Here is a 23,515-nt window from a genome sequence, read left to right as displayed (position 1 = left end):
CAAACATGAGCGGATTTGGAACCACAACTTCTAAGCCCCAGCTTGCACTTAGATGGGTGCTGGTGAGACGTACCCAGGCCGCAGGGTCCCCGTCACTCGCTGCCCACCCAGGGCCGGCCATGAAACAGGCGGCGTGGTCCGTCCCTGCCAGGCACCACAAATCGGAGCTTGTGCACGGTGTGCGCTCCCTGATTCACCGCAGGGAGCCCACAGGCTGGCACTAACCATCTCCTGTTTGCTAATATTCTTCTTTTTTCCGTGCAAAAGAGAGGAGCCTGAGGGAGGAAAGCATCCAGCGTCCCATGATGTTGTTGGTTTCCTCGCAGCACTGCAGAAGCACAGAGTCGTTTGAGTATTATTTGCAGCTAAGCAGGTGAAATTGTTCTGAACTTCTTGCGTTTCAAAGAAAGAAAAGGGAACATGAAAGGATTTGTCAATAATTAAAACACCGCGTTTGTCAAGAAAGGCATAATACCTCTCCGAGTTGGTTCTGATTATTGGAGTGTTTTAAAAGTGGTTTGTTTTATGACAAAGATTGTTTAGAGGAAAATAGAGTAGGCTGAAATCCCAGCGTAGTGTGGGAGTATAATTTAGAGAAAATCTTTGAGCTTTGTACGGCATGGAGTGTCACTCCAGTTCGAAGGCATCTTTGCTTTCCCACCCACGTTGTCCTTCCAGCTGACGTGGTCGGAGATCTGGCCTTCCCGAGCGGCCCCGGGACCCACGCGCTGCCTCGGGGTGTGCTCCGCGGAGAGGGGGCACTGGCCTCCGTGAGAAATCCCCGTTGTTGTAAATACCCTTTCCTGCTCCAAGTGGAGGACGTCAGTCTCTCTAATCCAAAAATAACTTTCTTAAAGACAAAAATTACTTTATTCCTGTGATGCTATAGAATAGCTCTTCAGACCAGCCCATTGAAATTTCAGAGAGCAGCAACAAACCGAAGTGCCGTTGAAGCACAAAAGCTTGCTTTAGTCCTTCCATTTCTTCTGACGATCGGGTCTAAATGCCTCCCAGGGAACTCTTCGCTCCCCTGTTTTTCTTTGGCACAAGCGGTAGCTGCGAACCCCGGGTGCTCCTCTCTGGTGCTGAGCTTTGCCTAGAGGCAAAAGGAGGGGGCACCCCCTTTCCTTCCATCACAGCACCTCTTGAGGAGTACCGTCAATGGCGCATCGAAGGAGGAGCTTCTTCCAGTAGAAAACCGAACGAAGTCTTCGCGTTCGGCGTCACCTCTGGGGAGCAGGGGTTGTGGGAGGCCCAGGACCGAGCCCTCAGTCGTTGAGTGAAGCCATCCTTCTCCTTCTGGGTCCTCCCAGCTCCATCTCAGCTTCACAGGGGCTGCCGGGAGTCTGTACGCTTTCACCTGTGTGTTTGTGTGTGTGTGCATATATACGTATAGGTGTGTGGAGATGTATAGAGATGTATGCGCCCAGGTTTGTTCTGGCCAGAGCTGAGACACTTGGCGTTTGGGCCACTGCATCTAGCAGAAAGGAGAGTGAAGCCTGAGCTAGGAGAGCGTGCCGGGTGTGTGCCCGTCCTCCCTGGGACAGCTTTGACCATGAGCACCATGCGAACGGCATCCCAGTGGTAACTTGGAGTGATTTCTCCAAACCGAAACGCGACAGCCGAGCTGCGAGGACACCGTGCGTCGCTCGAGCCGTGTCCTACTGTGGCTTCTCAATGCACCATTCCCCCCGTCCTGGCCCGTGGCGGTTTGCAGCCGTGTGTGACGGCGTGAGGTTGATTTATGGGCTTTATGTTGCTCTGTTAGGGTTCCTTGGAAGAGCATCCAGGGCAGGAGGAGGCTGGAGGTAGAGTTGGTTGCTTCTTCCCATAGGAGCAGCCCAGCATCGGGCAAGAGGAGGGGAGATGCTTGTGGGACAGGGCAAGGAGGAGGGAACAAAAGGCAAATTGCAGAAATCAGGCAGGGCAGGGCATGGATTTGGTCACGGTGACCATGGCTGATAAGGTTTCCAGGCGCAGAACAGATTGCAGCTCAAAGACAAGTGCTTGGTTGGGTCCATGAGACTGATGAAGGGTGGAGGGGACACGACCATGCGTGTTCCGACCCACCTTGGACAAGTTACAGTTCAGTAAAATTCTTGAGTTTAAAATGCCTGTAGGGTTTTACTTATTTTTTGGGAGAAGTTCATTTTAATGGAAGGAGACTGTCCCCAGAAATCGTGGCCACCGTGGGTCACTCGCTGGGGTCTCTCCCTGGTTTTGTAGCTGCTCCCTGCCCTCGCATTCGGGCAGCCGGTAGCTCCCTCTGCTACAGGCGCTGCAGCTTTTTGGTTGCTGTACAGAAATTGCGTGTTTTTCTCCTGCCTTCTGCAGAGCTCAGTGCTGTTTTAAACACTTTGTTGGAGAAACTCGTTTGGAGAACCTCATTCTCTCCTTTCTATTCCTTATCCCCTTCCACGCGTCTCTTATCTTTCCTCTCAGATAATACTTGGAACTGTGCAAAGCTGCTGTCTTTATCTAGGCTTTGGAAAGAGACGGACAGGGACGAGATGTGGTATTTAATTTTTTGGTCCAGTTTTGGCTATGCACAGCGGAAACCTCCACGGAGCTCCGTCACGCTGCGATTTTTTGCGTGGTTTTGGAGGCAGGCAAGCAAACGATAGCGAAGCTGTAAAAAGCGTCAGCGTTGTGCGCTCGGTTTAATGGGCGTTAAAGCCTTCTTTCTACTGCTGAGATGCTGCGACTACTAAACTTCAGCATGAAAAGTGCCAGATATCGACCTTTAAGAAGTTTTCACTGTAAGGACGCAGTCTTCCATAAATAGCACTTTCATGTGCTGACACCAAATGGGGAGAAAAGGAAGAAAACCCAGCGAATACCTTTATCCATCCCTTTCTAATCACGTTCCTATGTTCCTAGACGTATTATTTCAGGTGATGCCATCCAACGTGGTACCAAGATCATAAAAAATAGTTGGTGGCTGCAGAAGAGCAGGCTGTCTTGGTTTTATTCTTGTTTTGCGTTCTGCTTTGGGAATTTTCTGCTGCCGTTTTTGTCCTGCGCTACCTGTCTCCATAGGTACATTTGAGAAGGACCATATTATTCCTGTCCTCCTCTATTCTGATGCCTACAAGTATTGACAAAAATAGCAGCTCACTTGGCTTTCGGAGGGCTAACGGTGAGACTATTTAAATCTTTTTCTTTGCCCGTTTCGCCACGTCCAGCTTTACTGGGTCCTCCTGGCTAGATAGGTCGCGATCCATGGGTCTTTGGAGAGGAGAGAGCGCGCCGTGCATGCGGAGGAGCAGTAGTGAAGGTCTGGGATAGAGGCAGCCAAGGGAGCAATGAAACGGCAGAGCGGGGAAGCGAATGCTCAGTTGCAGGACGTGTGGTCTCTCCTGCTCAAGCAAAAGATAATTTATCTTTGTTAAAATTTTGGGTTCCAGACAGCTCTCTCTCTCTCTCTCTCCCTCTCCCGTGTTTTACCTGTGGACGTTAGAAGACGGACAAAGTAATTGTGTTGGCCTTTGCCTGGCTGCTGAGGCTTCGTATGAAGCTTAAAAATAATAATAAAAGAATATCAGCCCTTCGCAGTCCCCAGCTGCCGAAATTAAGATGTGCAAGGACTGGGACTGGGGTTTTCATGGTGCGTTGTTTGCTTTTTGTCGTAAACGTGGATGGCTGATGGGAACAAACTCCGGCAAAGTCTGCCCAGGACTTTGTGGTTTTTGACTTACATAGACTTAATGTCAGATTAGTTCAGCAGCTTTGGGGATGCAGTTCTAGGAAGAAAACAATGAGAATCTCATCAACGTTGAAGAATTGGATTACATGGGTCCTGCTGCAATAAATGACGTATAAGAGGGGCAACTTGGGTTTGAGCCTGTGAAAACTAGGGAAGCTTTTGGCTTATGTTCTAGTTATTAATTTACTCGGAGGAAAACAAAATATTCTTTGTATAAATCCTTATTATAGGCCAAATTAAGTATGTCACTGCTTAAGAAATCCCACTGGCTTTGTGGAAGCTGACTCAGAGTTGGGCACGGGCTTCGTTTGTTTGCTAAACAGGAATCAAACTGATTTTTCGATAACTTCACGGCGTTTGTTTAGAAGATTTCACCTTAAGATGTAGCAGACCAGTAAGTTTTGTAATTTAGTCTCCGGTTCTCTTAAGTTTACGCTAGTTAGCAGTGGTGGGGAGCAAGGCTTTGTCGGGGCATGTTGCCTGATGGGGTGAATGTCGGGAGATTTTCAGTGGAATTGGTGTTCCTGAGAAAACATTGAACCTGCGTTGATTGGTATTGGCAGTTGCATGTTGCTTAAATCCCTATTTTATATTTTTGAAGGACAGATCTCTTCGGCTTAAAAATATATATATATATATATTTTTAATATAGTAGTTTAAAAACCAGCTGAGTGAACTTAAATTAGTGATTTGAGTTTTGGAAATGCCTCTGTTGAAAGCTACATCTTATATTATAAAATACGCTCCATGTCAATTCTTTGAATTTGAGACTGTTCGGCGCTGCCTGTGCTGAGTTTTAATTCACCTACTTTGGGCCGTACAGCACCCAGTTAAGTGCACGGGGGGATTACGCTCTCTGAGGTCCCGATGACACGTTAGATTTGGGATTACATCTGGGGGACAAGCAACAAAATCGGAGCGAACTGAACAAACACGGTTCTTTAAATAGACCGTTTGGTGTTTCAAAACTCCATCCTCCAGCTGAGGAAGCGAAGGAGAAATACACGGCATAGTTTTACCTGAAAATAGGTTTTTTTTCTGACAAATTGTAATACGCTGCTTTCGCTGTAACTTATTCTCGAGGTGTTTTCTCTTTTAAGGCTTTACTTTTCTATGTTCATTCCCTTCCTGTTCCATGGAAAGATGTTTTCATTGTGGCATTACGTATGGGACGTATCTGGTCGCGTTGGGTAATCTGTGACCCCAGATCTTTTGTTTCCTTGCCCATTTTTAAGGTGTTTCTAACCGATTCAGTCTCCGTATTTGAAAGCCGCACAATTACTTGTCTGTTCCCAACAGAAAACATACTTCAGATGAACACCGTGCAGGGTATAAATAGTGTATGAATAAAATTTGTGCCGAAATACAGTTTTTGTCGTCATGTTTTTCTTCGTCAGAAGACGGATCCTTTCAACAGCTGCGCCATAGGCTTGTATTTCATTTGCTGGTTGGCAGGGCAGACGTGTGGAAAACGGACGTATCGGCATACAGCTGGGACACGTTCCTGTTTGTTCTTTAAAGTCTTGACTGGAGCATCTAGACAGTTACTGATATTCAGTGTTTGGAACAAATTAAAGCTATGAATTGAAGGATGTGGGATGAGATACCAAATGTTCACGTGCCCAAAGACGACTTTTATGAGAAGTCAACTTCTGTCGTGAAGAGAACTTCACAACGTAGCTAGTTAGAGTTTCCACTTGCATTTTAGCTGGTCCACTCTTCTAATATTGCCGTCCCAGCACATAACAGATTTGCATTCAGTCCCCTGCCATTTTATGTGCAAATGCCCTATAAGATGATTCCCCCTTTGCTCATGCACTTCATGCTGCATTTCAAGCATCATCTTGAGGAGTCTGACACTTTTTTTTTTTAGTGCTCCCTTTATCTCTTGCTGGCATTTTTCTGTCCAAAACAGTCATGAAAAGCTCTTTTTTTTTTTTTTTTTTTTCCCTCCCAACAGTTTCATCAAAGAACTGTTTTGATGGCTTAACTTCAAGCATTTGATCTTGAATTCATCAGCCTTCTGATTTTTGAGCCCTGCAATTAACGTTGTCAGGCTTGATCTTTTACGTGACCCAGTGGTCAAAGCCAACTGTAGGGAAATATATCTGTAGCCAGACTTAGTTAATTCAAATCAGTTTGTAAACCCTATTTTAATTCTTCTAAAGAAATGTAGATTATTGGCCCTGGAGTGTAGGGAGCCGAGTGTATCGGTAGTTAATGGTGAGAGCGCAGGATTTGCCGGTTCAAAGGGATTAAGCCGCGGAGTTGTTAAGAGGTTGAGGAAGGGAAAAGATTGGGCCAGTTCACAAATCTCATAACTGCTGGGAGCCCTCAAGCGCCAAAGCAGATATTTCATGTATACTCAAGAGATCAGAAAGTTTACAGAGAAAATCATCTTGCAGGAGGAATCTTGACTTAAGGCTTCATTACCTTTATAGAAACTTGATAAGCTGTGCCGTGCAAACGGGTTCGGTGCTGCCGGCTGTCATTAACCCAGAGGCGTTGGGGGTTCCCAGGAGCTCTGCTTTGACTTCTGGAGAAATTAAATTTCAGGATTTGGGTACAGCAGAAGTTTTTAAGAGAGTCTCTCAAAAGTATGATGGACACAAAGCAAGTCGGACTGTGGTCTTGGGAAATACATGCACACCTACCCTTGGCAGCCCTGAATTTTCAAAATATTTGATGTGTTTTTAGATATGGTTTAACTTCGTGGCTGCGCTGATGTAACCCAGTTGCTCCCCAAATAAACAAACCTTCTCCTCCCCGGCGTTGGCTTTGGCCTTGGCCACTCTCTCATGGCCTTTTTCTTGAGTTGACACCGGCTCCAGGTGACGCAGGCATGTCCGACTCCAAGGTGAGTTGCTTCAGGGAGGTGAACCAGCAGGAAAGCATCCACCTGTTTTGGTTGTGGGGTTGGATTTTCATATTTTTTTCCCCCCTTCCCGGCGTACCTCCCCGAGCCAGCTCACCCTGGGCTCAGATGACTCCAAGGGTGTGGAGCTGCCCATTTCAGCAACGCAGGAATACCGATAGCGTCTCAGTCCCACCGTGATGCTCCGCGCTGACCAAACAGCAACATCTCAGTTGTCTCACCGATTCCTGTATTGATTTTTTTTTTTTTGGGGGGGGGGGGGGGGGTCCTGTAAGTTAGGTTTACCACTGGCTTGGAAGCAAGTGGTGGGAAACTTGGGGATGCGAATGGTGCTCTGTGCAGTGGTCCGAATGAGTTCACAGCAGATTGTAAGTCTGCGTCTTCATTTGAGAGAAGACATTGCAGGATGATGATGATTATGTTTTAATTAAAATGCTATTGACTTTCGTTGCCACGAATTCAGATATTGCATAGGCTGGGATCTGTTTGGTATATTAAGAAGTCTTTGTTCCAAATATATGCTGTCAAGTGACTGATTCCATTTAGGCTTCTGCAAATGCTGAACCTGCAACCCAGCCGCTGTGTTGAGTAAAAACCTACTGAAATAACATTGACCAAAACGCTGTTCGCTTTTCCTTCCTCTGTTCAGCGTCTGAACCCAATCTGAAGTTACGATCCAGACTAAAGCAAAAAGTTGCTGAAAGACGGAGCAGCCCCCTCTTGCGCAGAAAAGATGGTCCGGTGGTTACTGCCCTTAAGAAGCGCCCGCTGGATGTCACAGGTACGTCGGGTAAGCAACAAATCCGCGCTGGCAGCCGCTTACTCAATGAGATATCCCTTTCCAAAATTCCTTCCCACATCCGCTTAATTGTGTGGTCTGGATCTCTCGTGTGCACCTCGATGTTGGTGAAACGGGGATGAAGTTGGGTACCCGTCTGTTGAGGCAGCGTTACCAACTCAACGAGCTTTTTTTGTAGTCCGTCATGTGCAGACAGATGCAGATATGCCACCACAGTGCTATATTTATTTTTTTTCCCCCAAGCATTTCTATGATCTTCAGCAATAGGTTACTGAGAAATAAAATTTCTCAACGGTGATGCAGTTAATATCCGTGGGGAGGCCGCAGCTCACGGCCGTCGTCCCCCAGCAGTAAATGCCTTACAGCCCCCGTTTGTTGGAGCCTTTGGGCAGACCGCCGCGGTTCCTTGTTAAGTAATTACACCAAAGTTTTGAAACGTGTAAGGCATTTTTTTATATATCTCGCTGGTATTTTTGGACTACTTATTTGACAGTTTCTTGTCGAAAAATAATATTCTTCTGGGAGTAAAGTTTGTAAGGAGGGATCAGAGTCAAGCAGATTCTAGAGATTACCATAAAGTTGATTCTTAGCACCATCTAGGGATGTCTCCGTGTAAGTACCACTATGTGACAGCCTTTCCAGACTCGGAAGGCACACCGTCATCATTCAAACCAACCCCAAGTGAGCTCTCTTTAGAGAGCCGGCTGGTCTGGGGAGACCCTGGGACAGCTGTGCACCACTTCTTTTGTTCGCAGAGGGAATAGATGATTTCAACAGCTAAGCATAAATGATATCAGAGCTGACAATTGAATTTACTTCGCTCCTTGTGTGTTGCTGTATGTCACGAGGCTTTTAGGCTAAATCAAGCCTGTTTGGTCCCAGTAATGCCTTCAGAAATGGCAGTGGAAGCTCCAGCTTCTCACCGAGCACGGACCTGGTGAAGAAGCCAGCCTGGAGCCTGGCTGGAAAAATCTCGGAGCAGAGATGAGCGGGACGCCAGCTGTGCTCGTGCTTGCGTCTGGTCTTGGTGCTGGGTGGGGATGAAGAGAGTTTAAATGTTTGTTGGAGTTGTTACGACAAGAGGAGACTCTTGAATGGAAAATAATTTTTAAAAGAAGTCCCGCTTCAGGGAATAGAAGTTACGTTTAATCCTTGAAGAATTAATTTATTTTCACAGAGTCACAGGTTGAACGTGCCAAGTGCTTTTCCTATGCATGAGTTCTACTATGTTGTAGCTAATGACGCGGTCCCAGAAAAAACACGTTGATGTGGTCCCATAAAAAGCACGTATCTTCCGTGCAATCAGGATATTTTTTTCAAAACACCTAGACTCTCTGAAGTTGCTTTCCATGGAGAAGTTCATCGTTCGGTGCTGAGCTGGGCGTTATTCAGTGCTGAGTTCTCTCGACAGCGAGATGCCTCCCCTGATGCGCAGCCAACAAAAAGCAGCAAGGCTTCTTCGTGTTGGGTTTTTTTTTTTAATCTCTTTGCTCCTTTGCTGGAGTTCTTTGCAAGGATCAAAATAGTACGTATAGAATAATGCTACAAAAGAAATAATTTTTTAAAATCTCCTAAATTGTAGCAATTGACTTTTATTTCTACTGGGGCATCCTCGAGCAATTATGAGACTGCTGCACCCTGAACCTTTGCAGCGGCCGGGAGATTCTTCTGGCGTCGGGCAAATGCTGTGTTTGGGGAGGAGGAAAGTTCAGAAAAAAAGTTTTAATGTTATTTATCTTCCAAAATAAAAGGAGAAACACTGGAGGCTGTGCCTTACACCAGGTGAGACACCTTCTGAGGGAAGTTTTGTTGGCTGTTGCAGTTTCATGCGCTGTTTCTGTTTGTTATTATTTCTGTGTCATTAGTGGGGGGGCTTTGATTTCAGGCTGGTCATCTCTGTGGTTCTGGTTAGTGAGTTCACAGGGACTGTGTTGATAAAATATACAACGCCGAGAGGATCTTCTGAGCGTTCAGGTGATAACAGAATTGTTTTGGCGGATTAACTCTGCCTTGGGTCTTTCCAATGAGAAAGTGTTTTACTCCCTGAGTGGTGGAGCAAAAAAAAAAAGCAAAAAAAAAAAAAAGCACTGATTTGAAACAGATTTGCTGTTTTGGACCCTGTTGAGTTTTGCCTGATTTTGGTAAAATGTGCTCAGCCGTGACCATGGCCAGCTGTCTGTCCAGTCCCGTGTCACTCAGGCAGATTTAAATCTCTTCAAACGATTTAATCTGCCATCCTGGGAAAACAATCATCCTTGTGAGTCAGTGCCCTGGCAGTTTTTGGGAGCTGTCGCTCTGTGCGAAGGGCGCCCCAGGGCAGGTCACGTTTCTCCGAGGACCCGGCACAGTGCAGGCACTTCCCGGGTGACGGGGACAGCGACATCGCACGTGCCCTCTCTGGAAAAAAATCTCGGTGCACCATGAGCGTGAGGGCTCGGCGGCGTATTTCCGGTAAATCCAGACGCGCCAGAAGCCTGTGTGGGAAAATGTCAGCGCTGAGATGGTTCCCGGGTTGTTCCAGAGTAACGTCTGATGCAATACGTGGCGAGAGGGTGTCGTTAGGGTTATAGGCTAAAGAGGGGGGAGAGAAGCACTTCTAGAAAAATGAAGCAGGGACAATTTGACATCCTCCAGTTTGGCCTCTCCAAGCCTTCCATGTCTTTTATTATCTTCCAATCGTATTTAAAGTTATTAATACACTATAAGAGAAATCCCCACGAGGAGAAGACGTAAATATGGTAAGTAGGTACTTGGACGGACCCATCTGAAAGTGTTTGTCGGTATTTTAAGAGCCCTGAGAAGATTTAGAGGGGAAAACGGAGAGGAGGTGAGGATTGCTTTCCTCCAAAACAAAACCCGCGGGGTTCTTATCTGTCTAAATACCATGGTGGAGATTGTTTGTAACCCTAAAAGTTGCTTTTGGATGTGTTTTTTAGACTCCGCATGCAACAGCGCTCCTGGATCTGGTCCCAGCTCTCCAAACAACAGCTCCAATAACATCAGCGCCGAGAACGGGATTGCAGGATCAGTCACGAGTATTCAGGCAGAGGTACGGAGCCCTTCCTCGCTCCCATTTGCAACGCTTGGGTTTCTAATCCGTTTCTTGCAGAGTTTCAGGAATTCAGGCGTACAAACCGGTGCGCACCGCACTAAAAAAAAAACCCCCAAAACACGACCAAAACCTCAGAGCGTGACTTGGAGCAGACTTTGGGAATTACCTCTCGGTCTGGGCTGACAGGATGCATTATCTGTTTATTAAATCTAGTTTGAGCCAGCTCACAAGCTGCTTGTGGTAACTTGTAGTGGTTTTGTTGTGAGGAGAGAGTAAAAATAAAGCGATTTAGCAAGGTAAAGCATGAAGAGCCGGTCGAATGCAAGTATTTTACAATCTGGGGAATCTGTTCTCATATGCTGGATATAGGGTGAATTTGTGGTGTGCTCTGGGTTTGTCTAAATATGACCAAAGCAGAAGTGCATTAAAGGGAACAGATTTAACCTTTTCCTCCCCACCGAGGGATTCGAAAGCTTGGTGCCTGATGCCATGTGCTCGTTTATAATCCCGTCAGCTTTCACCGTCGCTCGAGGCATCTGCTGCAGATGTTGTGGGCAGGGCGTTGGGCTGGCTGAACTGGGGTTTCAGTCAACACAGCAGCTCCAGCGTTCGGGGTTACTGAGCCCCCCTTCTTCTAAAGGCAGATATCGGGGTGCAGGCCGTGTTAACTGGCTCCCACCGTAAGCCTTACGTGTAGAAAACCAGGGCGGTTGCGTTTTTTTTTTTATCCAGCTTACCGTTAGCTGTTCTCCCCAGGAGTACAGCGTCTGTCTGGACATCAGGACTGTGAAAAAGACTTGGGCTTGTTCTCCTCAAATTGTCATTTAGACTTGAAAAGGACTTCTTATAGCATAAATGTGAGCCTTCATTACTTTCTAGTTCTGTACAGATTTCCGCTTTGTTTTTATTTCTAATATAGTGTAACAGCATTTAATCTAGGCAACATGCCTTCTACTCCACCCTCTCCTCTGAAACATTACCCAACACACAGGGACATCCCCTCTAGCCTACTGCAGACCTTGCAAGGTCTAAAGATAATTATTGTAAAGATTAAGACGGCGTAAGGTGGAGTCTTCACTTGACGCTGGGAGCTGAAGCTGCTCTAAAGAGATGCGCACCACCCGGGTAGCAGTTTGGAGCAGACCTGGGAAAAGGTGTCTCACCAGTGAAGCTGGAGTATTCTCCTTAACCATTTTATTTTTCAAGTAAATAATTTGAGCTAATCATCTGTGACTAGACCACCAGTACCTAATAAACTAGACACAGATTACGAGGAAAAACTCTTTCCATCAACTCCTTGTGATGCAGCGACGTTGTAAGTTAGGCTGGGGTGTGAGCGGCGCAGACGATTTGGGGGGGAAAAAAAAAAAAATCCCTGTGTGGCCAAAACCTTTCCCTGGGAGTTGTCGTTGCAACTGTACCGCGGCGGGTAACTCACAGTGATGCTGCTGCGTGCCAGGACAGACCCATCTTCATCGAGAATTTCAACAGGAGCAGCATTTGCTGCACCACCTCCAAACAACCTGTGCGAAGAGGAGGAATAAAATCTAGTTTTCCTTTCCCTGAAAATAAAGTCTAGAGGGGTTGTGGGGGTTTTTTTTTCACCTGTTTATAATTTTTGGAAAATAGGAAAAATATACAAATGGTTGCGCAGTTCCAATTTTAAAACTAACTGCCCGGGACTGTGTGAGGTGTGTTGGATTGCTGCCATCACAGAACAGGATGGAACATAAATCGCCGTGTGATGGCAAACAGAACACCGATAACCTGTTGCACAAACTGTTCCCCCAGCATTTCAGGCGTATTCGAAGGGCTTAGCTAAACCTCCGGGTCCTTTGCATTTGTTTTTGGGGAAAAATAACTCTGCACTGTGTTCTGGCTGATCCATTTGTCTGTTTAGGTTCATTTGGGAAAAAATAACTGGGCAAGGTGGAGGTTTGGTTTCCTTAAAACCTTCTTCTTCAGCAGAAGTAGGATTAGCTGATAGCCCGAGCGTTGGCGATTTCTTTGATACTGGTTGACCGGGCTTTCTCACATTCCCACTTCTAAATATTTGGAAATATTTAAACATTTCTGAAAAAATAATGTTGCCAACTTGAAGTGTTTCACGCTTACCTTCATGTTTTGTTTTAAATGAGAAATATGGCTCTTAGTGTGCTAGGTCACCTCTTGCCCCGTTTCAGAGATGGTATCCGAGTTGGTTATTTAGGTGTCAGTGCTTGCCTGCAGTGTGGAAAGGCTACAGCTCTCTGCCTCCTTTTAAAAGAGACGATATCTATTTTTAAATACTGTTTTTAAATCTAAAGGTTTTTCCATCTCCAAAAGGTACACGATATTCGTTGCCACTGCAGTTGCTCCGAGCCTATAAAAAGTACTTGACTACAGATGAAAATTGTACGTGCTGAAATTGTTCTCTTCTGTGCAATTCTGGAAAAAAAAAAACAACCCTGTTTGCGTACGACCCGTAGATGGGATCCGTGTATTTAAAGTGACGATAATGCTGCTAAATACCGTATGCTGATAGCGCCGAGCTGCCGCGTTTCTCTCTCCGCTGTTTTTAAAACAAATCCCCAGGAGATAGTTTGAGGCACAACTACAGAGTATTGATTGTTCCGAGAGAAAATGGATGTAGTTTTGTTTCAGTTGTGATATCAGTAAAATATTTCATTACTCCGCTGACAATAACCTATCTTCTTCTCAATGTGGCGCGCTATAACATTATGTAATTTAAATTAAAGCAGAATTGCCTGTAGTGCTCAAAATTACTTGGAAGAAGGAGTGTGTGGGTATGCGCAATCACGTGTCCTTACCAGGTACCGCTCGACAGCAAGATGCTCCCTGCAAATATCCTCCTTCGGGGCAGCAAATTCTCAGCTGAGGTCTTAAAAACCACATTTGCCCTTTTTTACGGGAGAGCTTCACCTGCGCTATATTTTCAATAAGCTGGAGTGACGTTAATGAGAGCACAAGAAGGCAAAAGGAAATAATAAAAATCACTTTGCAGATGAAATCGTGCAGAGGGTCGCATGAAAACGAGGGGATTTTGTTGAAATTTAGACACGGTTGGACGGGGGAGGTTTCACCTTAGAATCTTTGAGGGAGAAAAATAGGGTTTTCTTACCCAAAGCTGGCCCAGCCTTGCAATCGAGAAAATAACCTGCAAAGTCTCACTGACTTACAGCACTATGAATTTAAGTCTAAAATGGATAAAACCAATCTTCAAACCTCTGTTACGTTGCTACAGATTGTTCCATACTACGATATTAAGTTAATCATAATCCCTTTTTTCACGACAGCGCCTGAGTTAAACAGTAGAAATTCTATAGAAAGTCTTTTTGAAATCTAAACTCTATTTTATTTAAGTTGGAAAATCACCTGCAGAGAATTCAGGGTGATCAGAACACTTGTTTCCTAACAGGAAAATCAGGCAGTTTATTGTAATTTTTATAATGGCTTTTCTAGCACGTATTTCAAATCAATCTTGTTTTGAAATTAAAGGTATTTTTACTTAAGTGTTCCCACTTTAAATGGCCATAAGATAACTCAGTAAATCTCGTGTTTCACCCTGAAAATCAGGAAATAGCTACATAAATGCAACCTTAAGGCTTTTTGATGAAATTTTGAAGTCTGATTTAAGCTAAAGCACACTAGTAAATAGCATAAATTGTCTGTGATTTGCTAAAGAGAACAACAGCCAGTGTAATGCCTTTTTTTTTCTTTTTTTTTTTTATTTAAGGTAATCTGTTTTAGCTTTAAAAGGGCAAATACTCGAGAAGGACAAGTAAGCTGTTCAATCTTCTTTGCAAAAGCTTTTTGCAGTGGCACTGCGTGAAGACTGAGCAGCAGCAGAGTGCCGGTGAGGGTGCGGGGGTGATCTTTAGTCTCCAAAAAAGATCAAGTAATCAGGCCAAGGACTCTCTGTAGGGCAGCGATGTCGATGGCGCTTGTGGAGCGAGATCATCCCCGTGTTGGTTATTCTGGTCTCGTCGCCCCTGCGTGGCCTCGGCGTTCGGGGCACGAACCTAGTCTGCGCCTACTTAGGCTGGATCTGAAGCCCAGCTTAGCTCCCCCGTTCAGTGTTTCCGATGTCAGCGGTGAAGTTACGCGCTCTGTACATTTCTGCTGTGTTCTCGCAGGAAGCGTAGTGTGTCCGATCTGTGGATGCTCTCTCACCGGGATAACGCTCTCGATTTTGTTTGCAGACCAGCCTGGCTCACAGACTTGTGAATCGCGAAGGCTCGGTAACGCAGCTTCCGCTCTACACGTCTCCTTCTCTGCCCAACATCACGCTAGGACTGCCCGCAACTGGTCCTTCCAGCGTAAGTGATGGGGGATGCAGCCTTTGAAACGTTGCTCACACCCATTCATCCCTTAACCCGCCGTGCCGTCAATTGTGCGTTCGCAGGGAGGATCGGCGCAGCAGGATGCGGAGAGACTTACTATCCCGACCTTACAGCAGCGAATCTCTTTATTTCCTGGCACTCACCTCACTCCCTACTTGAGCACTACAACGTTGGAAAGAGATGGGGGAACCGCACATAACCCTCTTCTGCAACACATGGTCTTACTGGAACAGCCGACGGCACAAACTCCCTTAGTCACAGGTGAGCGCTCCGTGGATCACGGGCAAAACTCAGTCCCGGCTGGGGAAGGAGAGCAAGTCACATCGGTTTTGGGTTTTTTGTAAAGTCCGTCTCTCGTACCACAGAGATACCGCATCACCTATACGTTCTGTAGGTATAAAATCTTTAGGATGTGTTCGTTGATAGGTTGGATAGTGGCAACGTTTGCAAAATCAGAGGTTGCCCACCTCATCCAGAGGTGGGGGGAAGCCGCCTTGTTGTTTTGGCAAAATGAAAATAAATGGTATTTACTTCCGTAAGTAAAGCATAAGTTTGTACGTCACAATTTAAAACTGTGGAGTTAGCGTTCTAACCGCTTTAATGGGAAGTGGAGACAAAAACGTCATGTCTTATGATTACTCTTCCTGTTTATCATGGATGGTTTCTATTCTGTACACGACAGGCACGCGTTTACAAAATCTCAGATTAAAACACTTAGCTTTTCATCATTATTATAAATGGCAAAAACACGGCAAAACCAACTGCATTCAAACAGATTGTGTTTGTTTGTGTATGTTACATTTTCAGTATGCTAATTGCTTTGAATCACTCCCTGTGTCATATTTTCAGAATTAAGTACCTGTGGGAAAACATATTTCTATAAATAGGGTTGATTCAAAGCAATAATCCCCAGTAGGATGCATTTCTGTTTTACAGGCTGTAATGTCGGGACAAAGGATGTTCTGTTGGAGTTATAGACGTGCTGATTTGTATTCCTTTCATTCCATTTCCAATGGAAACTCTCGAGAGGTGTCGATCACTGAAGCATTACAGCCCTGCTCGCTGGTTTGGCTCGTGTCTGGTTTTACATACAAATCCCAGGAATATACGTGGGGTTGTGATAAGCTTATGAACGTGTACATATGGGGAAGCCGAAGCACACAAGTGTGGTGTTTAGCCAGCACGCTGAGCCACGAGAGTGGTGTGTGCAGGTTCCTTCAACCTTTACATCACTTTCCGTTGCCTCCTTCTGCCATGGTTGCCCAGAGCCATGACAGGGTTGCCCGGAGCCATGACACGACTCTTCACCAGTTGCCCTTTGCCCAAGATCTGTTGATGAAGAGCTGTTGGGGAAGACATCTCCTCTTACCCTATCACCAAAATTTTCTTCCCTGTTTGTGCTGGCGTTTGCTTTAAAGCCCACGTGGGAAGAAGGGCTGTTCTGTTTCCTATTCGACCTCTCTCAAAGCTTCCCTCAGTTTACGCTGTACTGTGTTTGCTTCCAAGAGTATTCCTTCTAGTCCACCTGCTACGTGCGGTGTTTTCGGAGTGAGTACAACATGTTATAAACCAACACTTAGGAGAAATATTCACTATACAGCAGAGCAACAAGAAGAAACACATGTTCCAGATGCAGCAACTGAAAGAGAGCAAGCCAACACATGGTCTCAAAAGCCCTAAGTGGACTCGCTGCCAAACTACAGTTAGTACTTCTAACTTCCTTGGAAGCAAAGTGGAGTCATTAGCATTCTGCTGATAGCCTTCAGCTCTGGAGATAGTCTCCTGATGGCTGCAAAATGATCCAGCATGATGGCATGCTCTTTCTGTGCAGGAAGGTAGACGTGGGGGTTTTGGGAAACTAGAGCAGAATTCCTTAGGTCCGCTGTTCCTCTCCTGATGGATCACTCTGGATGATATCCTTCACGTTGTTGTGTATGGTCTGAGTAGGAACAAGGCGTCTCCCCCAAAAGCTTTCACGGGGGGACGTTAGTCATTCACTTGGAGGAAGGTGGTCTGCCAAGGCGTCCTGTGCAAACTGTATGGGATCCCTTCCTCTCCTGTCTGACTGAACTTTTGGGAAGAGGAACTGCTGTAAGGGAGATGGACCACATCTTTCCTAATTATTCATGCGTTCTTACACGCACAGACGTATGTGTGTATCTATACACGCACATTTATAAAATAAGATACCCTTTTACATGATCTTTTCAGAAAAGCCAAGGGTGGGAGAAACTCAAAGTCTTTCCCCAGCAAGAGCGGCTTTTAAATGAGTCAGATTCTTCCATGTAGGGCAGTTCCATGAATCAGTGGGAAAAAGAGATTGTGTCCTGGGACAGAAATGGCAGGGTGTTTCTAAACGGCTGTATTCAGCTGGCTGCAGGATTCTGGGCAGCTTCTCCCTCTTCTCAACCAAAGAAAGAGAAGATACAACTTCTCCGACCCTCGAACTGGGCAGTATTTCTGAATGTCACTGGCCGCTGCGCGGTCTTTAATTTGTTTTATACAGCGAGGTAAAGCAAAAGAGTACTTTGTTCCTCAAAGCGTGGGCAGCCTTATCTACATTAGGGAGCCCTCAGTGACGCCTTTCTATCCCAAGGTGTAACGAGCAGAAGGAAAGGCTTATCCTCAGCTCCTCCACCCTTGGGTTTGGCTTGGTGTTGGGCTGGTCTTCGTGTCCCAGCTTTCTAAGAACTATGTGAAGGTATGTTTTTGGAGAGCAGAGCAAGAACTGGCTTACCCCAAGAACAGCTAAAAAGACAAGACGCTTCCTAAAGACATGCCCTGACTGGAGCTCAGTTAGGTATTTCACATGGTAGTCATCAGAGACACCGAAATTGCCAAGGGCATGTGAGTAACGCAAGTTATCCCAAAATAACCTTATGTTTTCCTTAAGTTACTAGCATGTATACACAGGACAGTGATGGAAACAATTCTAGCTGTTTGTCATCTTGGCCTCTAACTTACCTTCTTTCTACAGAAATAATGAAGCCTGCTGGCTCCCATATTCCTGAAATGCTTCGAGGGAGTGCCTTTTTCCAACACAAACCTGCTCAGGGGTTTAGCACATGGAAGTTCTCATCCCTAGTCATTGCTACGGGGCGGGTGTAGCACAGCCAAGGGCAGCCGTGCTTCCCTACGTGGTCTAGAGTAAGCAGCAGCTTCATCATCATCCGTCATCCTTCAGCGTATCCAGCGAGCCCCCGTAAGGTGTAATTGCCGGATGCTGCGGGGTGGCACAGCTTGGGTTGGTGCTTTCCCAGAAACGAACCTGGGATTGCTCCCCGTACCAAGGCGAGCTGTAAGCCTTTAACTTCTCCAGACTGCCGCTGTGATATTAATTCATGTCACCCACCGAGCGACGGAAGGGTCCGTAAGGTGTTGCTGATTTTAAGAAATGAAATGTTTCCCTAGGGTCTCTCCGTAAACAAGCAAAGAATTCAAAAGAGAGCAAAGTATTACTCCATCCAGTGGTAATTAATTGTTATCTGTTCTCTTTTAAGGGTGCTTCAGCTGTAAATGGCGAGGTGGCTGGTTTTAACGTTATATGTCATTGTCACCATCAGCGTTACTCAACAGCCGTTTTCTCCCTTCCTTTCTTCTTCCTTTTTTTTCTTCTCTGCTGTTTTTTTTCCTCCATATTATCTTCAGACTGGTATCTTTCAGGACTGCCCCTCCATGCACAGTCTCTGGTTGGTGGAGAACGGGTCTCCCCTTCAATACACAAACTCCGGCAGCATCGCCCGCTGGGGCGCACGCAGTCTGCTCCCCTTCCCCAGAACGCCCAGGCCCTCCAGCAGTTAGTGATCCAGCAGCAGCACCAGCAGTTCTTGGAGAAACACAAACAGCAATTCCAGCAGCAGCAACTGCACATCAACAAGGTAGGCATGACGCTTTTAAAGTCTTTCTTCCTCATGTAGCATCAATACCAGCTTTAGGTGACGCTGTTTCAGAGTTTCTTGTGCGGTGATGTATGTGAGTTCGACCTCCATAGCCAACTGGGCTTCATCCTTGAACCTCTTTTTCATGATTTTGAGAAATACCTCAACAAGGATGTGGACGTTGGATTGAGAGCAGCCCTGAGGAGAAGGACTTGGGAGTGCTGGTTGATGAAAAGCTCCACATGACCCAGCAACGTGCGCTTGCAGCCCAGAAAGCCAACTGTGTCCTGGGCTGCATCCCCAGCAGCGTGACCAGCAGGTCGAGGGAGGGGATTCTGCCCCTCTGCTCCACTCTGGTGAGACCCCCCTGCAGTGCTGCGTCCAGCTCTGGGGTCCCCAGCACAAGAAGGACATGGAGCTGTTGGAGCAAGTGCAGAGGAGGCCACGGAGATGATGGGAGGGCTGGAGCACCTCTGCTATGGAGACCTCAGGCTGAGAGAGTTGGGGTTGTTCAGCCTGGAGAAGAGAAGGCTGCGGGGAGACCTTAGAGCCCCTTCCAGTCCCTGCAGGGGCTCCAGGAAAGCTGGAGAGGGGCTGGTGACAAGGGCAGGGAGTGACAGGCCAAGGGGAATGGCCTGAAGCTGCAGGAGGGGAGATGGAGATGGGATGTGAGGCAGAAATCCTTCCCTGTGAGGGTGCTGAGGCCCTGGCACAGGTTGCCCAGAGAAGCTGTGGCTGCCCCTGGCTCCCTGGCAGTGTTCAAGGCCAGGTTGGATGGGGCTTTGGGCAACCTGGGCTGGTGGAGGGTGTCCCTGCCCATGGCAGGGGTGGCACTGGATGGGCTGTGAGGTCCCTGCCCACCCAAACCAGTCTGGGATGCTATGACATCCATCACCAAGGCGAGGATCAATACCTGTGTTGCAGACGGTGGAAAGGCAGAACAGTTCGAAGTTCGGGCTTTCCAGTAATACTTTTTGAAGTTGGCATTGCTGCCGTTCATCCGCATCAGGACCTTGTGTCAGTTTTGTAGCAGAAAATGTAAAATGCTCTCAGGGAATATGAGGAAAATGCCTGTTGTGTATAGATTCAGTTTGAAAGGGAGAAGGAGCAGTAATATGGATTTTGAGGAAAAAAAATCAAAAAGCGAGGGATTTCAGACATGACAACACCAGAAAATAACTGAAAATGAAGATACTCAGATTTACTGAAGCATCTTTCACTGGAATTACCTTTGGAAAGAGAAAGCTGTTCCCATCTCCAGGCCAGATTCTCTTAACTAAGTCCCTGTGCAAAGCATTACCGTGTCCTATCCATTTCTTCTCCTGAAAATGAGGACAGTATTGCTGTGCATCCTGCAGAGGTTGTTTTGAAGATTAATTAGACGAGACTCAAAAATTGCTTTGAAGAAAGCAAGCGTCTGTTACCTCGCTTTCCGTAAATCACTCGGACAACACCGGGTGAACATCGCAGAGCACCGTTCATCAGCGCGCAGACTTTGCGGTTGCTGCGTCGCCAAAATAATCTGTTTCGGCGTCCCAATATTACAGCTGAAGCTGGAACAAAGCTGCTTTGAGATGATCGCAGGAGTATGCGTTACAAAAAATCAAACTCTATCCTGACGTTTCAGCCCGGGGAAAGTTAAGCGCACCTTTTCAGTGCACCGCGGCTGAGCACAAGTGGGACGGATGGAGCTTTGACGTTTTATCCCAGCTGAGGTTTTTCTCCTAGGAGTTCGGGAGGGACGGTCCATTGCTGGACTTGCACTGTAAAAAAAGGCTGTCAGGGAAATCGATCATAATCCGTGTGATGCGTTTCTGGCTCTGCTTTGTACTGCTTGGAGGCTTTCTAGCCAGTGGGAGCTCGCTTTCTTCAGGCAAATCCAGCGGGAGGTTTCGGGCTCAGGAGGACAAGTTCGATGGCAGGCGAACCTTTCGGATCGCTGCGATTTAATTTGTGGTGGAGATTTCTCCAAATATTTTCACTGTTCCAGTCCTATGAGAAAATACAACTACTGAAAGCTGGATTAAAAAAAAAAAAAAAAAACAAAACCCCAACAAACCACCATGCGACCCCCCCAAAACTTTGTTTATAGACTCGAGCTAAGGCAGGATGATTACACAAGTTACTGACGTCAATCATGTACTTCTGGAGAGCCGCCACCGCGCACCGCGTGTGCCAGCCCTGGCCCTCGTTCAGCCCCGCACACCGGGGTGGTGGGGAGCTGCTGCTGCCATCGAAATTTCCCTTACCCCCCCCGCTCCAAACACGCTACGTGAGCAGGGTCGTCGGACGCGGGGCGCTAGGTAGGGTTTCTTTGTTCAGAAATCAACGTCAGCTCAGCGGTTTGTTTGTTCGAGGGGTTTTTTTTTAAGGCTTTTCCGTTGCCAACGCTTGTAAGCGTCCAAAGACTTTGCCATGACGTACCCGCTGAACTCATTCAGACTTTCACTTGGACCTCCCAGGAGCAGGAGAGCGTGTGCGACCAGAGCCGAGCGAGTCCTCCCGCAGCACTCTGAATTTCAGCTTTGTTAGAGCTGTGATCTATCGCATCCGTAGCGGAGTCGGGCTGGGGTGCGGAGGGGGGGGGAATGTAATTAAACTGATTGCACAGGGGCGATTTCCCCGTCTTTGATTTATATAAGCAATGAGTTAAAAATCGTTGCGGTGCTAGCGCAGTATGCGTGTGGCAAATTTATCCCGTGGGATAGCATCCAAGTGCTGACATGGAAAAAGACTTTTCCCAGATGCGCGGATATTTTAAGACCCTCGTGTGTAGGAGAGTAAGGGCACAACTAAAAATAATATCATAGATTGCTGCCTTTTAATTACTAGCAGAACTGACAGCACTGTCTGTTAAGGTTGTGTTGGATTTCCTGTAAATAATACGAGGCTGTTCTCAATTGCTTGTGATTTTTTCCAAACTTTTAAGATTTTTTGGCCTTAAACCTTCCCTGTTAGCTGTCTACATCAGATGAAATTTTTGAGGAGTTTGCAGCCAAAACAAGTCTTGCTGTTTCCAAGGAGGCGGCTGAGGAAAAATACGTTGGTTTGCTCCCGATTTAAAATAATAAGAATAATCATCTAGGGGATTCGGCTGTGAAGCCTTGGTGCCGGAGGCTTTGGAGCAGGAACTTGGAATTGAGCAAAGGAGGACAGGGCGGGCGGCTGGGCAGGGAAGGAGAGCGCGGAGGGATGGGTTGGGTGGGATGGGGCTCCTTGGGGAAACCGGAGGGGAAACCAAAAACGAGGACGAGAGAGACGTGCGCGAATGGAAAGAGCGTGACTGAAGTTGCCCCCCTGAGCGCTCAGGCTAGGGCATGGGGATAGTTACGTTTCCCATGCAAGTCTCGCTCACTTTTTCTTTTTTCCCCATCTTTTTGATGCATTTTTTGATCGAGTGGTATCTCCCTTAGAAGACTCTGGCTTCGTACAGAGACGGGTAAGAGCGAGGCTGCTCTCCGGTGGCGTGCTGCTTCGTTTCTTGCAGAAATCGGAGGGGACACAAGGAGTGGAAGAGGGAAAGAAGGTTCCTCAGGGCTAAGGCAGCTCGACACCGTCGCAGGGAATTGCCTTCCTCCTCTCTGCCGCAGAGCCATGTCCGGATGAGCGGATCGGGCCACGGGGCAGCTTGCAGCGGCGTGCTCACCTTCTCTGGGCCGTTTGCAGGACAGGGAACCGGGGCTGCTAGCTGCAGCCGTGTGCTCGCCTGTCTAAAACATCTGAAAATCAACCGTACGGGAACAAAACCCCCAGCCAGCGCATAGCGTGACCGCAATCTCTGCTTCGGCTGCACGTTTACCGGCGTGGAGCAGCTCCGCTCCCTGCCTGCCGTCGAGCGGTCGTTAACGCGATGCGCTAATATTTGCAGGGCACTCGTGTGCTCTGGTGATGATCACGCTGTAAAATCGTACGTAGAAATCAACAGCTCTTTCTCCAGAACCAGGTTTTGAGAAATTAGGGAAGATTCTGGATAAGATACTGAATAATTTCTTGCTGATTGAGCTTTGTGGAAGCTTCGGTCTGAATCAGGCACGAAGCCCTAAAGAGTAAATACTAACCAGTCCTGAAAATAAAAGCTGTACATTAACGGAGGTGCACGGGAGCACTGACCTGAAATTACGTAGGCAGCGTGCGCTCGTGTTTCCCACCTTTTTGCGCGTTTAACGTTCAAACCTCAGAAATGGTTTTTCCCCGTGGTCAGAGGAGCTTTGCTGGGCGAAAGGGCTTGTTTTGCCATACGGTAAAGATATGCAGCGATCCCGGCATCGTTTCATCGTCAGCAATTAGAATTTCTCTGCAGACTTCGGTTTCTTTTAAGATGCAGATTTTAGTCTTTTATATGAGAGAAGGAGGAGCAGCAATTTGCTGGTGGGTCTCTGTGGCATTTGGAGGTCGGCATTTGGGGGGGGTATTTTTGTCGTGACGGTGAACCAGGTCAAGGAGGATGCTGTTCTCTGAGCAGACTCCAGATATTTTGAGTTAAAAGTGTTAGTTTTTCAGGCTGGTAGGTCTTGAAGCAGCAATTCCCTTTCTAAAGAGAAATACGCAAGTGAGATTTCTGTAAATCCTATGCTGGAAAACTCAACTTTTTACCTTTCCGTAGCAGAGGAGTGTTTTGGCATCGGTCCCCTGGAGGTACAATTCAAGCAGCCTTTCTAGAACAGCTAATCTCCCTTTTAGCCCTGAATTGTGCTGTTGAGCAGATTAACGCTGAGCCTCTGGGGTCAAATTCTGGTGGTTCTGAGTAAACCCCATGTTTAGCACACTCTGGAAAGTGAGGTGTTTCTCCTGCCGTGGCATATATGTGGCAACGTGTATATGCCAAACTACAGTGCCTCGACTTGTCTGGTGCGGCAGCATTG

At 46.9% G+C, this 23,515-nt stretch overlaps 1 protein-coding gene across 22 annotated transcripts in view; it reads left to right on the top strand.

The window, feature by feature from the left end:
* Nucleotides 1-23,515, top strand: part of HDAC4 (histone deacetylase 4) — a 248,173-nt gene that overhangs the window by 166,654 nt on the left and 58,004 nt on the right. For 13 of the 22 annotated variants that reach the window (XM_054829923.1, XM_054829925.1, XM_054829924.1 and 10 more), the window contains 5 exons: nt 7,231-7,371; nt 10,317-10,429; nt 14,635-14,751; nt 14,838-15,036; nt 18,424-18,653. In XM_054829923.1, the coding sequence (XP_054685898.1) occupies nt 7,231-7,371; nt 10,317-10,429; nt 14,635-14,751; nt 14,838-15,036; nt 18,424-18,653 (800 nt within the window). The remainder of the gene's footprint in view (nt 1-7,230; nt 7,372-10,316; nt 10,430-14,634; nt 14,752-14,837; nt 15,037-18,423; nt 18,654-23,515) is intronic. The other 9 variants (XM_054829930.1, XM_054829931.1, XM_054829928.1 and 6 more) reach the window with 3 other exon arrangements.

Source organism: Grus americana, chromosome 6 (genome assembly GCF_028858705.1).
Source record: "Grus americana isolate bGruAme1 chromosome 6, bGruAme1.mat, whole genome shotgun sequence".
NCBI classification, from domain to species: domain Eukaryota; kingdom Metazoa; phylum Chordata; class Aves; order Gruiformes; family Gruidae; genus Grus; species Grus americana.
This window is presented reverse-complemented; position numbering and strand designations above follow the sequence as displayed.